The 15806-nt window shown below is 52.4% G+C and overlaps 1 protein-coding gene across 1 annotated transcript in view; it reads left to right on the top strand.

The window, feature by feature from the left end:
* The window catches only part of SLC2A4RG (SLC2A4 regulator), a 59245-nt gene that overhangs the window by 37794 nt on the left and 5645 nt on the right, over nt 1-15806 (top strand). The window contains 3 exon segments of the mRNA XM_060230591.1: nt 779-879; nt 3836-4127; nt 13652-13780. Of these exon segments, the coding sequence (XP_060086574.1) occupies nt 779-879; nt 3836-4127; nt 13652-13780 (522 nt within the window).

The raw sequence follows: 15806 nt of genomic DNA on the forward strand, positions 1-15806 counted from the left end.
AGCCCCACCTACCTCACCGGGTGTCTGTTGTGTGGAGAGGAAAATAAAGGAGATTGTGAGCCGTTCTGAAACTCTCATTCAGAGAGAAGGGCGGGGTATAACTCTGCAATTCTTCTTCTAAAAAGGATATTTCAAAAATCTCCTTTCGGTCCAGTTTTCTCTAATAGATCAGATCCGTAGCTGAAGACTTGTCCTAGCTATCTCCAACATTCATATACATTTTCACCACCTCGTCCCAGGATATTTATCGCTTTAAGTGTCTTGGCATTTGGAGCAGCAAACGACCTAGGTTAGGCTCTCCTCCAGCCTTTCTGAGCCAGCAGGAAACTTTCAGATTTCGAGAGGGATGGTGAGCTACACCCTGAAGTGGCGGCCCCAGGAGGCAGAGACAAACTCAGAATCATCACCACGGAAGGTGGAGCTGGAGGGGACATCTCACGCCTCCTGGCAGGGGTGGAATTCCAGCAGGATCTTTGCATATTAGGCCACACACCCCTGATGTAGCCAATCCTCCAAGAGCTTACAAAAAAAGTGCCTTGTAACTTCTTGGGAGGATTGGCCACATCAGAGGGGAGTGGCCTAACATGCAATGGAGCTCCTGCTAGAATTCCAGCCCTGGGAAAGAAGGAAAGTCAGGCTCACGGTTCGAGCTTATCTGAATCAACTCCCAAGGACTAAGAAAAGCAGTTTTGTCAGCTAGCCTGGAATTCTACAGTCCTCGGTTCTTGGGGCCGACCTGCGGGATTCAGGTCTGTGCTTTCTTGCTGTCCTGTTCCAGAACTCAACCAAGGTGATGTTCAAGTGCCTGTGGAAGAACTGCGGGAAGGTGTTGAGCAGTTCCTCGGGGATGCAAAAGCACATCAGGACCATTCACCTGGGGTAAGCACGGTCTCAGGGGGGGAAGCGTCATTGAGTTTGGTGTAGTGGTGAAGTGCGTGGACTCTTATCTGGGAGAACTGGGTTTGATTCCCCCCTCCTCCACTTGCAGCTGCTGGTGGAATGGCCTTGGGTCAGCCAGAGCTCTCTTATCTGGGAGAACCGGGTTTGATTCCCCCCTCCTCCACTTGCAGCTGCTGGTGGAATGGCCTTGGGTCAGCCAGAGCTCTCTTATCTGGGAGAACCGGGTTTGATTCCCCACTCCTCCACTTGCAGCTGCTAGCATGGCCTTGGGTCAGCCAGAGCTCTCGCAGGAGTTGTCCTTGAAAGGGCAGCTGCTGTAAGAGCTCTCTCAGCCCCACCCACCTCACAAGGTGTCTGTTGAGGGGGAAGAAGATAAAGGAGATTGTAGGCCGCTCTGAGACTCTGTCCTTGAAAGGGCAGCTTCTGTCAGAACTCTCTCAGCCCCACTCACCTCACAGGGTGTTTGTTGAGGGGGAAGAAGATAAAGGAGATTGTAGGCCACTCTGAGACTCTGTCCTTGAAAGGGCAGCTTCTGTCAGAGCTCTCTCAGCCCCGCCCACCTCACAGGGTGTCTGTTGAGGGGGAAGAAGATAAAGGAGATTGTAGGCCGCTCTGAGACTCTGTCCTTGAAAGGGCAGCTTCTGTCAGAACTCTCTCAGCCCCACCCACCTCACAGGGTGTCTGTTGAGGGGGAAGAAGATAAAGGAGATTGTAGGCCGCTCTGAGACTCTGTCCTTGAAAGGGCAGCTTCTGTCAGAACTCTCTCAGCCCCACTCACCTCACAGGGTGTCTGTTGTGGGGGGGGGGGGAAGGTAAAGGAGATTGTTAGCCACTTTGAGACTCAGAGATTCAGAGTATGAGGTGGGATATAAATCCAGGATTTTCTTTAGTAACTTTTGAGTTGAGCTGGGCCAGAAAGAGGCACGAAATGTTTTTTGGAGGCTGCTGTGTTTTGTATTTGGAAATCCAGCTTGGAAAAGTGGAGGGGGGGAGGAGGGAAAGGGGGAGTGAGGTTAATTCAAGTCGTCAGAGAAGACCAGAGGCTGATCTCTGGGGAGAGGAACAAAGTTTGGGCCAGTGGCACCCTCAGTGATAACCAACATAGTGTTGTCCTGGGCTAAGCTTATACGCAGAATAAAACTTCGTTGGTTCTAAAAGGTGACACTGGACTCAAGACATTTTTTTCTGTGGCTTCAGACCAACACAGCTGCCCACCTGAATGTATCTGGAACTCGCTGGCAGAATTGACAGTTTAGTTCCCAATGTCTCCAGTTGGCAGATCCCACAAATGTGTAACAGTGTCTTATAGTGAAGCTGACTCTTAGTCTGTTGAAGTCCTCCCTCTCTCCCTCCTTTCCTGTTTGGTGTAGTGGTTAAGTGCGCAGACTCTTATCTGGGAGAACCAGATTTGATTCTTCACTCCTCCACTTGCATCTGCTGGAATGGCCTTGGGTCAGCCAGAGCTCTCTTATCTGGGAGAACCGGACTTGATTCCTCACTCCTCCACTTGCACCTGCTGGAATGGCCTTGGGTCAGCCATAGGTCTGGGAGAGGTTGTCCTTGAAAGGGCAGCTGCTGGGAGAGCCCTCTCCAGCCCCACCCACCTCACAGGGTGTCTGTTGTGGGGGAGGAAGGGAAAGGAGATTGTAGGCCGCTCTCTGCCCTTGAAAGGGCAGCTGCTGTGAGAGCCCTCTCCAGCCCCACCCACCTCACAGGGTGTCTGTTGTGGGGGAGGAAGGGAAAGGAGATTGTAGGCCGCTCTCTGCCCTTGAAAGGGCAGCTGCTGGGAGAGCCCACTTCAGCCCCACCCACCTCACAGGGTGTCTGTTGTGGGGGAGGAAGGGAAAGGAGATTGTGGCTGCTCTGAGACTCTGAGATTCACAGTGGAGGGCGGAATACAAATCCAATATCATAATCTTCTTCTTCCTCCCTCCCTGTTTCTATCACTAAGTCCCTGCTATTGCAGGGCTCTGGGCAATGTACAGTGTCATTTTGTGGCAGAGGCTCTCCGGGGTCTGATGCAGTGGTCCTACACGTCACCCATGACCTGGTTCTTTTTAACTGGAGATGCCAGGAATTGAACTAGAGACCTTTTGCATGCTGAGCAGATGCTCTGCCACTGAGCCATGTTTGGTGTAGTGGTTAAGTGTGCAGACTCTTATCTGGGAGAACCGGGTTTGATTCCCCACTCCTCCACTTGCACCTGCTGGAATGGCCTTGGGTCAGCCAGAGCTCTGGGAGAGGTTGTCCTTGAAAGGGCAGCTGCTGGGAGAGCCCTCTCCAGCCCCACCCACCTCCCAGGGTGTCTGTTGTGGGGGAGGAAGGGAAAGGAGATTGTGAGCCGCTCTGAGACTCTTTGGAGTGGAGGGCGGGATATAAATCCAATATCTTCATCTACCTCACAGGGTGTCTGTTGTGGGGGGAGGAAGGGAAAGGAGATTGTGAGCCGCTCTGAGACTCTTCGGAGTGGAGGGTGGGATATAAATCCAATATCTTCATCTACCTCACAGGGTGTCTGTTGTGGGGGAGGAAGGGAAAGGAGATTGTGAGCCGCTCTGAGACTCTTTGGAGTGGAGGGCGGGATATAAATCCAATATCTTCAACTACCTCACAGGGTGTCTGTTGTGGGGGTGGAAGGGAAAGGAGATTGTGAGCCGCTCTGAGACTCTTCGGAGTGGAGGGCGGGATATAAATCCAATATCTTCAACTACCTCACAGGGTGTCTGTTGTGGGGGAGGAAGGGAAAGGAGATTGTGAGCCGCTCTGAGAGTCTTCGGAGTGAAGGGCGGGATATAAATCCAGTATCTTCATCTACCTCACAGGGTGTCTGTTGTGGGGGAGGAAGGTAAAGGAGATTCTGAGCCGCTCTGAGACTCTTTGGAGTGGAGGGCGGGATATAAATCCAATATCTTCTTCTTCTTCCACATCTTCCCAGGCGGAAAGCTGACCTGGACCAGAGCGACGGGGAGGAAGACTTCTACTACACCGAGCTGGACGTCAACGTGGACTCCCTCACGGATGGCCTGTCGAGCTTGACGCCCGTTTCCCCCACCTCCTCGGCGCCCCCCGCTTTCCCCATCCTCGAAGAGGCACCGCAGCCCCCAGCAATTGCACTGAAGCAGGAGGTTTCCCTGGTGTCTCCCCTGAGCCCGTCGGCAGCTACGACCATCCTGAGCCAATCAGCACCCACCAGCCTGTGCCATATCCAGACAGACCACGCCTACCAGGTAGGTTCCCTCCGACAGCTGCGGTGGGACCTGGTGGGGAGGGGCGCACAGCAGTGCCAGGATCTCAGCCCAGACCCCAATGGCCTGGACTGGCTTGATCTCATCAGATCTCAGAAGCTAAACAGAGTTGGCTGTGGTTTGCAATTGGATGGGGAGACTCCTAGGGAAGTCCAGTGGCTAGCTTTGAGCCAGTTTGGTGTAGTGGTGAAGTGCGCGGACTCCTATCTGGGAGAACCGGGTTCGATTCCCCGCTCCTCCACTTGCAGCTGCTGGAATGGCCTTGGGTCAGCCATAGCTCTATCAGAGTTGTCCTTGAAAGGGCAGCTTCTGTCAGAGCTCTCTCAGCCGCACCCACCTCACAGGGTGTTTGTTGTGGGGGAGGAAGGTGAAGGAGATTGTAAGCTTCTCTGAGACTCTGATTCGGAGAGAAGGGCAGGGTATAAATCTGTGGTCTTCTTTGTCTTGGAAACCCTCTAAGGTTGCCCTAAGTTGGCTGCGGATGGACAGTACTTTCCATTACCAAATGCCCCTAATCTGGTGGCCCAGATCTCATTAGATGTCAAAATCTAGGTAGAGGTACCCCCTGTTCAGTATTTGTATGGGAGGCCAGCAAGGGAAGTCCAGGGTTGCTATGCAGAGGCGGGCAATGGCAAACCAGCTCTGTTTGTCTGTTGCCTTGGAAACGCTGTGGGCAGGGGTGGGATTCTAGCAGGAGCTCCTTTGCATATTAGGCCACGTACCCCTGATGTAGCCAATCCTCCAAGAGCTTACAAAAAGGAGCCTTGTAAGCTCCAGGAGGATTGGCTACATCGGGGTGTGTGGCCTAATATGCAAAGCAGCTTCTGCTAGAATTACATCCCTGGGCCACAGACCCCTGATGCAGCCAATCTTCCAAGAGCTTACAGAGGTCTTCTCACAGGGCCTACTGTAAGCTCCAGGAGGATTGGCTACATCAGGGGGTGTGTGGCCTAATATGCAAAGGAGCTTCTGTTAGAATTCCACTCCTGGGCCACACACCCCTGATGCAGCCAATCTTCCAAGAGCTTACAGAGGTCTTCTTACAGGGCCTACTGTAAGCTCCAGGAAGATTGGCTACATCAGGGGGGGTGTGGCCTAATATGCAAAGGAGCTTCTGCTAGAATTCCACTCCTGGGCCACACACCCCTGATGCAGCCAATCTTCCAAGAGCTTACAGAGGTCTTCTCACAGGGCCTACTGTAAGCTCCAGGAAGATTGGCTACATCAGGGGGGGTGTGGCCTAATATGCAAAGGAGCTTCTGCTAGAATTCCACTCCTGGGCCACACACCCCTGATGCAGCCAATCTTCCAAGAGCTTACAGAGGTCTTCTCACAGGGCCTACTGTAAGCTCCAGGAGGATTGGCTACATCAGGGGTGTGTGGCCTAATATGCAAAGGAGCTCCTGCTAGAATTCCACCCCTAATATTGTGCAAAGCACACACTCTTGAATAGTTTATACAAAATTAAGTAAATTGTATTATATCATATAATGAGCAGCCTACAAAAGTAGGCATACATTCATACAATCAGAAATTAAAGCCAAACAAGAGTCTCAAATAAAGTATTACAGGGAGGACCCCTCACAGTCTCTTAATTTTCCAAACAGAGTACTAAGACTCAATAATAAAGTTCCACCGGAGTCCCTCCGTTGCTTGTTGGCCTGTGAAGGAAAAATTCTTGCCTCCACGCAAACTCCGGCTTTGGTTGCGTTCCGCTGCTCTTGCAGCTTCCTCGCAAGCCAACTGAAACTTCCAGCCAAGTTCTCTCTCAAACGCCCATTTCAGTATCTTAATTGAAGCCGTCAATTTGAGACTTTATTTGAGACTCTTGTTTGGCTTTAATTTCTGATTGTATGAATGTATGCCTACTTTTGTAGGCTGTTCATTATATGATATAATACAATTTACTTAATTTTGTATAAACTATTCAAGAGTGTGTGTTTTGCACAATATTTTTGATATTTTTGTATTCTATATATTCTGCTGCCATTGCTCTTTTGCAGAATTCCACCCCTGGCTGTAAGGGGGGGTCACCATAAGTTGGTGGCAACCTGACAAGCATTTTCTACCACCAAGAGCCCCACCCTCTCTCTGGACCTCAAGTAGTTTTGCCCTGATCTGGGCGGCTCAGGCTATCCTGAGCTTGTCTGGTCTCAGGTGCGAAGTAGAATCGAACCTGGTTAAGTACTTGGGTGGGGACCACGCAGGAAGTCCTGGGTTGCTGCGCAGAGGCAAGCCGTGGAAAACCACCTCTGTTAGTCTTTGCCCTGACCCGGATAGCCCAACCTCATCAGGTCTCAGAAGCTAGGCGGGGGAGGCCCCGCTTAGCCCTTGGAGGAAGACCGCCAAGGAAGTCCACGGCAGCTGTGCAGAGTCAGGCGGTGGCCAACCACCTCCATTTCTCTTGCCTCGAAAAGGCACCGTTAAGTCAGCCGCAACCCTATGGGGCCACCGTTAAGTCAGCGGCAACTTGTCAGCGCTTCAGAGAGCCAATTGGGTGTAGTGGTGAAGTGTGCGGACTCTTATCTGAGAGAACCAGGTTTGATTCCCCACTCCTCCCCTTGCACCTGCTGGAATGGCCTTGGGTCAGCCATAGCTCTCGTAGGAGTTGTCCTTGAAAGGGCAGATTCTGTCAGAGCTCTCTCAGCCTCACCCACCTCACAGGATGTCTGTTGTCGGGGGAGAAGATAAAGGAGATCTTAAGAGGTCTAATTGAAAAGGGGCTGCCACCGGACATCCTACAGAATGCTGGCGATCATAGTCGAGAAGTCAATACCGCCTATACTGGACTGAAATAGCGCTATAGAATGGTTTTAAAGTTGATATGTAAATTATGGCTTTATATGTTTTATTGGACTGATTGTTTTTATAATGTTGTAAGCCACCCTGAGTCCGCTTGCGGAAAGGGTGGGATATAAATGGAAAGTAATAAATAAATAATAAATAATAAGCCGCTCTGAGTCTCTGATTCAGAGAAGGTGGGGTGTAAATCTGCAGCCTTCTTCTCCACGCAGGCAGGATCCAGGCCGAAAATCTTTGGGTCCAACCCTATTCCCCCCCCCCCCCTTCCATTTTGTTGAACTAAAAACCATCTCAGCCCAGACCCCAATGGCCCAGGCTGGCTTGATCTCATCAGATCTTCTTCGTGGTCTCTGTGCATTCACACATATGGGTAATCCGCAGGATTGGCCCCGACCTCGGAGAGTTCAAAGCAATCTTGATCGTAGATCTGGCGCGCCTCCCGCTTGTCCTGGGAGGAGTCAGCTACTGCGCATGCCTGGAGAAGGGGGAGGTGCTTAGCCACTCAGTTTCTTCCTTACCGCCGACCGGATCGCACCTTCCTCGTTGATCTCCAACTTCTTCATTGCAATCTCTACAACTACCTTCTCTTCAACCTCAACTCTTCATCTTCTACTTCTACCTGGTATCGTATAAAAAAAAAAAAAAAAAAAAAAAAAAAAAAAGGCCTTTTCTTACTATCTCTTCGGGACTTTTCCCCTCCCCCCCCCCCCTCCCCGGGCGGATGGAAGGAAGGGACAAGATAATCTTTAAACGCTGCACCAGCTGCTCATCCAAAATCCCCTCATCCGACGGTCACTCTCTGTGCTTGTTCTGCCTTGGAGAGGCCCACCGTCCAGACTCCTGCGTGCACTGCAGCCAATTTGGCAAACAGGCCCGCAAGAACCGCGCCGCGAGACTCAGGAGCCACCTCATGGAAACCACACTCCGACCGGCCATGCCGCATGGCGGACAAAAACAACCCGCGCCATCTTCCCCACACCTCGTGGGAGAGACGCAGTCGGCAGCTTCCGTGGCACAGAGTCCCAGTAAGCCTAAGACCGGCAAGCACTCCAAGAAGTCGGACGACCCCAAGAAGCGCCGCCGTTCCGATTCCGCCCACTCGGACCCGACGGGTAGCGTGAGCTCCAAGAAGCACAAGACCCGACCTCTCGACTCGGTCTCGAACCCGACCACCAAGCCGAAGACCCCGAACCCGAGCGCCACTGCCTCCGGATCGCTGCCGAAGACTCCGACATCGAAGTCGACAGCAACACCATCAATCACTCCATTGGAAATCATCCGCATTTCATCCAAGTCACCGTCCATTCCGAATTCCCCACCAGACCAACTGCTGGATACGCACTCTACCGCATCCGTTGGGATCCTCGACCCATCTAAATTCTTAGATCTCTCGCACCCTGTAGACGCCCACGCGCTCACCAGAGAACCCTCGACCCCGAGAGTCCTCCCGACCAGACCGCGGTCTCGCAGTCGCAGACGCACCAGATCCCGCAGTCGCCGGCACACCAGGTCGCGCAGTCGCCGTCACACCAGGTCTCGCAGCCGCCGCCGCACCAGGTCCCGCAGTCGCCGCCGCACCAGGTCCCGCAGCCGCCGTCGCTCCCGCAGCCACCGCAGGGGGAGACACTACTACTACTCTCCATCGAGATCCAGGTCTCCATCCCCACGGAACCGAAGACGGCACCGACGATCACCATCCTACGATCGACATTACCACAGCTACCAAGAGTCTCCTCGCGACCGAGATCGCTCACACAGACTCCATTCCGCATCGGTCGAACCGCTTCACCATGACGACCTTACGAATCTCGGCGCCGAACCGAAACTCCCGCCGCCACTCGAGTCCTTACACACGGCTCCCAAGACAACGCCCCAGCCCGACCTGCACCAGGGAACCGACGACGGATCCGAGGAGGAACTCTCCGACTCCGACCACTCTTCGGGTTCGGACCTACAATCCCCAGAATCCGACATAGCCAAGCCAGCAGACCTATCGCCGTCCGAGGGCCCGAAATCCTACCTCGACCTCGTGGCAAACATGGCAAGTTCGCTGAACCTGAAGCTCAATACGGACGCCCCCAGAGTCTCGGACGTCGTATTCGATCTGGTGCATGCGGATCTTCCATCCAGCTCATCTCTTCCCATGCTCCCCGTCCTCCTAGAAACACTCAGAGAAGCATGGGACAAACCGGCATCAGTACCGCCGACATCCAAGAAGGTCGAAGCCCTCTACAAGATACATGCACCTGAATCCAAGTTCCTATTCACTCACCCGGCTCCGAACTCGATCATCGTGCATTCGTCTTCGAAATCGAAGCAGACTAGGCACCCGGTACCACCAGAACGAGAGGGCAAGAAACTCGACACGATCGGGAGAAAGATCTACGCCCTCACTACAGCCACAACCAAAATCCTCAACTACATGGCATGCTTTTCCGCATACACCCACAACCTGACCACTTCCCTCGGCGCACTGGTACCATCCCTACCCGAGGCGTCCCAGAAGTCAGCCGCCACTACCCTGCAAGAGATCGCCAGAGTGAGCAAACAGCAAATCAACACTGCACGGCACGCTGCACAGTGTTCTTCCAAAACCTTGGCCTCAGCCATAGCACTCCGTAGACACGCGTGGCTCAGATCCTCCTCCCTCCAACCAGACATCAAATACAAGGTGGAAGATCTGCCCTTTGATGGCCTCGGCCTGTTCAGCTCATCTACAGATGACATCCTCACGTCAGTAGACGATGGCAGGAAGAGGGCGAAACGTCTGGGAGTTTCCCAACCTCTGACACAATCCAACCGACAAAGGAACTGGAGGTCCAGCCAATACAAAGGGGCCAGATCCCCACGACAACAGGATTCATGGAAGCGCAAACCACCACAGTCCAAGCCTTCCTTTCAGCACAGACGCCAAACAACCAAGAAACCTCCAACCACATCCAAACCATCTCTCTGACCTCCCTGCCCCGAGCCGTCCAGTCCCCCTTCATCAGCCAAACCCATCAACACGACTACAACCGTTCTACACTGCCTGGAGGACCATAACATCAGACGCCTGGGTCCTCACCATCATTCAAAGAGGCTACCTGATAGAGTTTACATCCACTCCAAGGCACCACCGATTCCTCACCACACCCCCGTCCGCACCCCTGCAGACAGAAATTGCGTCTCTGCTGGACAAGGGCGCGATAGAACCAGTCCCACCCCAATACCATCGCACCGGCTTCTACTCCCGGTACTTCCTGGTACCAAAAAGGGACGGAGGACTCCGACCCATCCTCGACCCCCGCAAACTCAACCTACACATAATCTACAAGAAATTCCGTATGGTCACGCTTCAGGCAATCCTTCCGCTCATCCCAGAACGAGCATGGATGGCGTCCATAGACCTCCAGGATGCCTACTTCCACATAACAATCAATCATCATCACAGAAGATTCCTAAGGTTCGCCGTAGGGAGGCAGCACTTCCAGTTCTGCTCCCTCCCCTTCGGCCTCTCCACAGCACCAAGGGTCTTCACCAAGTGCATGGCAGTAGTAGCAGCCACATTACGCCAGCAACAGATATCAATCTTCCCGTACATAGACGACTGGCTGATCGTCGCCCATTCCAGGGAGCAACTACAACTGGACGTCTCGACCACCCTCTCCACCCTGGCCACCCTAGGCCTCCGAGTCAACCTCTCAAAATCCAAACTAATCCCTACCCAGAGGATTCAGTTCATAGGGGCGGACATCTCCACGCTCTCGCAAACGGCTTCCCTACCTCAGGACAGAGCACTCGCCATACTGTCAATGGCCAACACTATCATCGCCCAGCGCTCCCAAACAGCGCTCACCTTCCAAAGAATGCTAGGCCTCATGGCAGCAACCACAGCAGTTCTGCGGTTTGCGAAGCTGCACATGCGCCCCCTTCAAATGTGGTTCGTAAGGACTTTTCACCCCCACACACAACATCAATCCACACTACTCACCCTCCCACCGCACATTGTGCCATCCCTCAAATGGTGGACCAAGCAACATCACCTCTTCAAGGGCATGCCATTCAAACAGACACCGCCCTCGGTGATCGTAACCACAGATGCATCCAAGTGGGGATGGGGAGCCCACTTAGAGGACCTCACGGTGCAGGGCCAATGGACAGACTACGAACGCTCTCTCCACATAAATTGCCTGGAGCTCATCGCAGTGCACAAGGCCCTGCGGTCTTTCCTCCCGTCGCTAAAGAACCAGCACGTCCAGGTCACCTCCGACAACATCGCCACAGTCTTTTACATCAACAGGCAGGGCGGCACCGCCTCCGTCAGACTCTGCAGGAGAGCCCTCGCACTGTGGCATTGGAGCATAAGCCAGGGCATCTTCCTCACGGCCGTGCACCTACCAGGGACCGACAACACCCAGGCAGACGCCCTGAGTCGCCACTCGACCAACAACCACGAGTGGTCCATCAACAGTCGATACATCCGACAGATCTTCAACGTCTTCGGACAACCGAAGATAGATGTATTTGCTTCACCATCAAATGCCCAATGCACCCGCTTCTACATGAGAGGTCCCCCATCCCACCTCTCCAGGGGGGATGCCTTCCTACAAACTTGGAACGGAACACTGCACTACCTCTTTCCCCCCATCCCACTTATCACCAGAGTTCTACAGAAGATTCAGGTAGACCACACAAACTGCATCCTCATAACTCCATGGTGGCCGCGCCAACCCTGGTTTACGACCGTGCTGCTCCTGTCCAACAATACCTTCGTCCAGCTCCCTCAAACACGGGATCTCCTCTCCCAACAGGACGGCAGGGTCCTTCACCACAACCCGGCGTCACTCAAGCTAACAGCCTGGAGAATCAATTTCTAGATTTCCCCCCAGAGGTCCGTCACGTCCTAGTGAATTCCAGAAAACCATCTACTAGGAAATCCTATCTACTTAAGTGGAAACGCTTCTCACACTATGCCTCACAACACAACTTCGACCCCAACTATGCCACCATACCTCAGGTACTAACTTACACCTTAACGCTCTCTAGAGCGGGTCTGTCGTATTCCTCCCTGAAGGTACATCTGGCAGCCATCTCTGCTTTCCACCCCCGCATCGATGGCACAACGGTTTTTTCTCACCATGCGACTAGAGCCTTCCTCAAGGGCATCATTCGCCTTCACCCACCAATCAAACAAGTTCTACCCACCTGGAGCCTATCTCTAGTCCTGAGCCAACTCATGAAACCGCCCTTCGAACCCATGGCTTCCATTCCACTGCACCTGCTGTCATGGAAGACGGCATTACTTACGGCCCTCACCACAGGTAAGAGGGCCAGTGACATCTGCGCATTCAGAGCAGACCCACCGTATACGACATTTCATAACAGTACGGTGGTCCTCCGACCTGACCCGACCTTTCTTCCCAAGGTCGTCTCTCCCTTCCATCTGGGAAGACAGTCCATTATACCAGCCTTCTTCCAGCACCCCGCGGACGCGGGACAAAGGGCACTCCACAACTTGGATGCACGGAGAGCCCTAGCCTTCTACATAGATAGAACCCGCCAAATCCGTAAAGACCCCAGACTCTTTATCACTTACGCTACCCATAATCAGGGCAGCAGAATATCTACCCAGAGACTCTCCAAATGGATTGTTGCTGCCATCGAACTCTGCTACCAGCTGGCAAAACAACCAATCCCTCAACATATACGAGCCCACTCAACCAGAGCCGTGGCCACCTCGTCCGCCTTCATGAAAGGCATACCTATAGAGGACATCTGCGCCGCAGCCGTCTGGTCCTCTACATCTACCTTCGCCTCGCACTACGCCCTCGACGTTCGTGCCCGGCGAGACGCCTCCTTCGGACAAGCGGTGCTACGATCGATCTTCGACTAACCACCGTGAGTAACACTATCATTATGTTACACTCTAATCCTACATTTTCTTACAGATCCAGCACCCACCTCCGAAGAAATGGCTCGCTAATCACCCATATGTGTGAATGCACAGAGACCACGAAGAAGATGGACAGGTTTCTTACCTGTAACTGGTGATCTTCGAGTGGTCATCTGTGCAATCACACAGACCCACCCAGCCTTCCCCGCTGCTGGAAGTTAGTTAGCACAGTTATTTCCACCTACCCGGCGGCGGGAAGAAACTGAGTGGCTAAGCACCTCCCCCTTCTCCAGGCATGCGCAGTAGCTGACTCCTCCCAGGACAAGCGGGAGGCGCGCCAGATCTACGATCAAGATTGCTTTGAACTCTCCGAGGTCGGGGCCAATCCTGCGGATTACCCATATGTGTGATTGCACAGATGACCACTCGAAGATCACCAGTTACAGGTAAGAAACCTGTCCATCTCAGAAGCTAAGCAGATTTGGCTGTGGTTAGCAACTGAATGGGAGACCACCAAGGAAGTCTAGTGGCTGGCTTTGAGCCAGTTTGCAGCTGCTGGAATGGCCTTGGATCAGCCATAGCTCTCACAGGAGTCGTCCTCGAAAGGGCACCTTCTGTCTGAGCTCTCTCAGCCCGTGCCTAAAGATAGGAGGTTGTAAGCCGCTCTGAGTCTCTGATTCAGAGAGAAGGGCGGGGTGTAAATCTGCAGTCGTCTTCTTAACACATGCAGGATCCGGGCTGAAAATCTTTGGTTTCAACCCTATCCCCCCGCTCCCACTGACCTTCCATTTCGTTGAACTGAAAACCGTTTCTCTCTTTGCAGTGTCAGGCTGCTGGTCCCACTGGCCTCCTGGCCGACCTGAAAGCTCCACCCCAGGGAATGGAAATCAGCATATCGTGGCAGCAGCCCGCTCTGTTCCCGCCCCCGTTGCCACCCGTTCTTTTTAAAAGCCCTTCGGTAAGTAACGGTTTGAAATTAAACGAGAAGAGTTTCCGGCTCAACATGAGGAAGAACTTCCTGACCGTTAGAGCGGTTCCTCAGTGGAACAGGCTTCCTCCTCGGGAGGTGGTGGGCTCTCCTTCCCTGGAGGTTTTTCAACAGAGGCTAGATGGCCATCTGACAGCGATGTAGATCCTGTGAATTTGGGGTAGGTATTTGTGAGTTTAGAGTGGTTCCTCAGTGGAACAGGCTTCCTCCTTAGGAGGTGGTGGGCTCTCCTTCCTTGGAGGTTTTTAAACAGAGGCTGGATGGCCATCTGACAGCAGTGAGGATCCTGTTAATTTAGGAGGAGGTGTTTGTGAGTTTAGAGCGGTTCCTCAGTGGAACAGGGTTCCTCCTTGGGAGGTGGTGGGCTCTCCTTCCTTGGAGGTTTTTAAACAGAGGCTTGATGGCCATCTGACAGCAATGAGGATCCTGTGAATTTAGGAGGAGGTGTTTGTGAGTTTCCTGCATTGTGCAGGGGGTGATATGATTACCATCTTCAAGTACCTGAAGGGCTGTCCTAGAGAGGATGGTGTGGAGTTGTTTTCTGTGGCCCCGGAAGGTAGGACCAGAACCAACGGGTTGAAATTAAATCAAGAGAGTTTCCGGCTCAACATTAGGAAGAACTTCCTGACCGTTAGAGCGATTCCTCAGTGGAACAGGCTTTCTCCTTGGGAGGTGGTGGGCTCTCCTTCCTTGGAGGTTTTTAAGCCTGACTGAGCTTTTATTTTGCTGGCTATAGAATAGTTGTGGAGATCTTCGGGTACCATGGAAAGGAAACAAAATTGACCACCAGATTAATTTCTGGGTTTCTTAGTAAATCCCAAGCCTGAAGAAATGAATGAATGGAACAGGAATTACACGTTAACAATCCTGTCATGATCTACAATTTTTGGGATTTGAAGATATAAGAACATAAGAGAAGCCATGTTGGATCAGGCCAATGGCCCATCCAGTCCAACACTCTTTGTCACACAGTGGCCAATACACACACGCACACACACACACACTGTGGCTAATAGCCACTGAGGGACCTCTGCTCCATATTTTTATCCAATCCCCTCTTGAAGCTGGCTATGCTTGTAGCTGCCACCACCTCCTGTGGCAGTGAATTCCACATGTTAATCACCCTTTGGGTGAAGAAGTACTTCTTATCCATTTTATCCTGACTGCTCAGCGATTTCACGTTAATCACCTTTTGGGTGAGAAAGGGAGAAAAGGACTTCTTTCTCTACTTTCTGCATCCCATGCATAATCTTGTAAACCTCTATCATGTCACCCTGCAGTTGCCGTTTCTCCAAGCTAAAGAGCCCCAAGCACTTTAACCTTTCTTCATAGAGAAAGTGTTCCAACCCTTTAATCATTCTAGTTTCCCTTTTCTGGACTTTCTCCAATGCTATAATATCCTTTTTGAGGTGCGGTGACCAGAATTGCACACAGTACTCCAAATGAGATGACACCATCGATTTATTTGTTGTACTGTGAACCATACCTTTGAGAGGCATTCTATGATACATCCAGTTTATTAAATATTTTGATACACAATATGGACATTGGAAAGGAAAGGTCCCTTATTCAAGCACCAGTCGTTTCCGACTCTGGGGTGACGTTGCTTTCACAACATTTTCACGGCAGACTTTTTACGGGGTGGTTTGCCATTGCCTTCCCCAGTCACCTACACTTTCCCCCCAGCAAGCTGGGTGCTCATTTTACCGACCTCGGAAGGATGGAAGGCTGAGTCAACCTCGAGCCAGCTACCTGAAAACCCAGCTTCCGCCGGGGATCGAACTCAGGTCGTGAGCAGAGATGAGGACTGCAGTACTGCAGCTTTAACACTCTGCGCCACGGGGCCACCTAATATGGACATTACTGCCTTGTAATTTTGGATCACATATACTCCCAGAGGTTTTTGGTTTGCTGATTCTGTGAATTAGGCAGATCATGAGAAGGAGGGCAGGAAGGGCTGCATCAGTGCTTAGTTCTCATGGCCCTTTCTTACGCA

This window comes from Heteronotia binoei, chromosome 2 (assembly GCF_032191835.1).
Source record: "Heteronotia binoei isolate CCM8104 ecotype False Entrance Well chromosome 2, APGP_CSIRO_Hbin_v1, whole genome shotgun sequence".
NCBI lineage: Eukaryota > Metazoa > Chordata > Lepidosauria > Squamata > Gekkonidae > Heteronotia > Heteronotia binoei.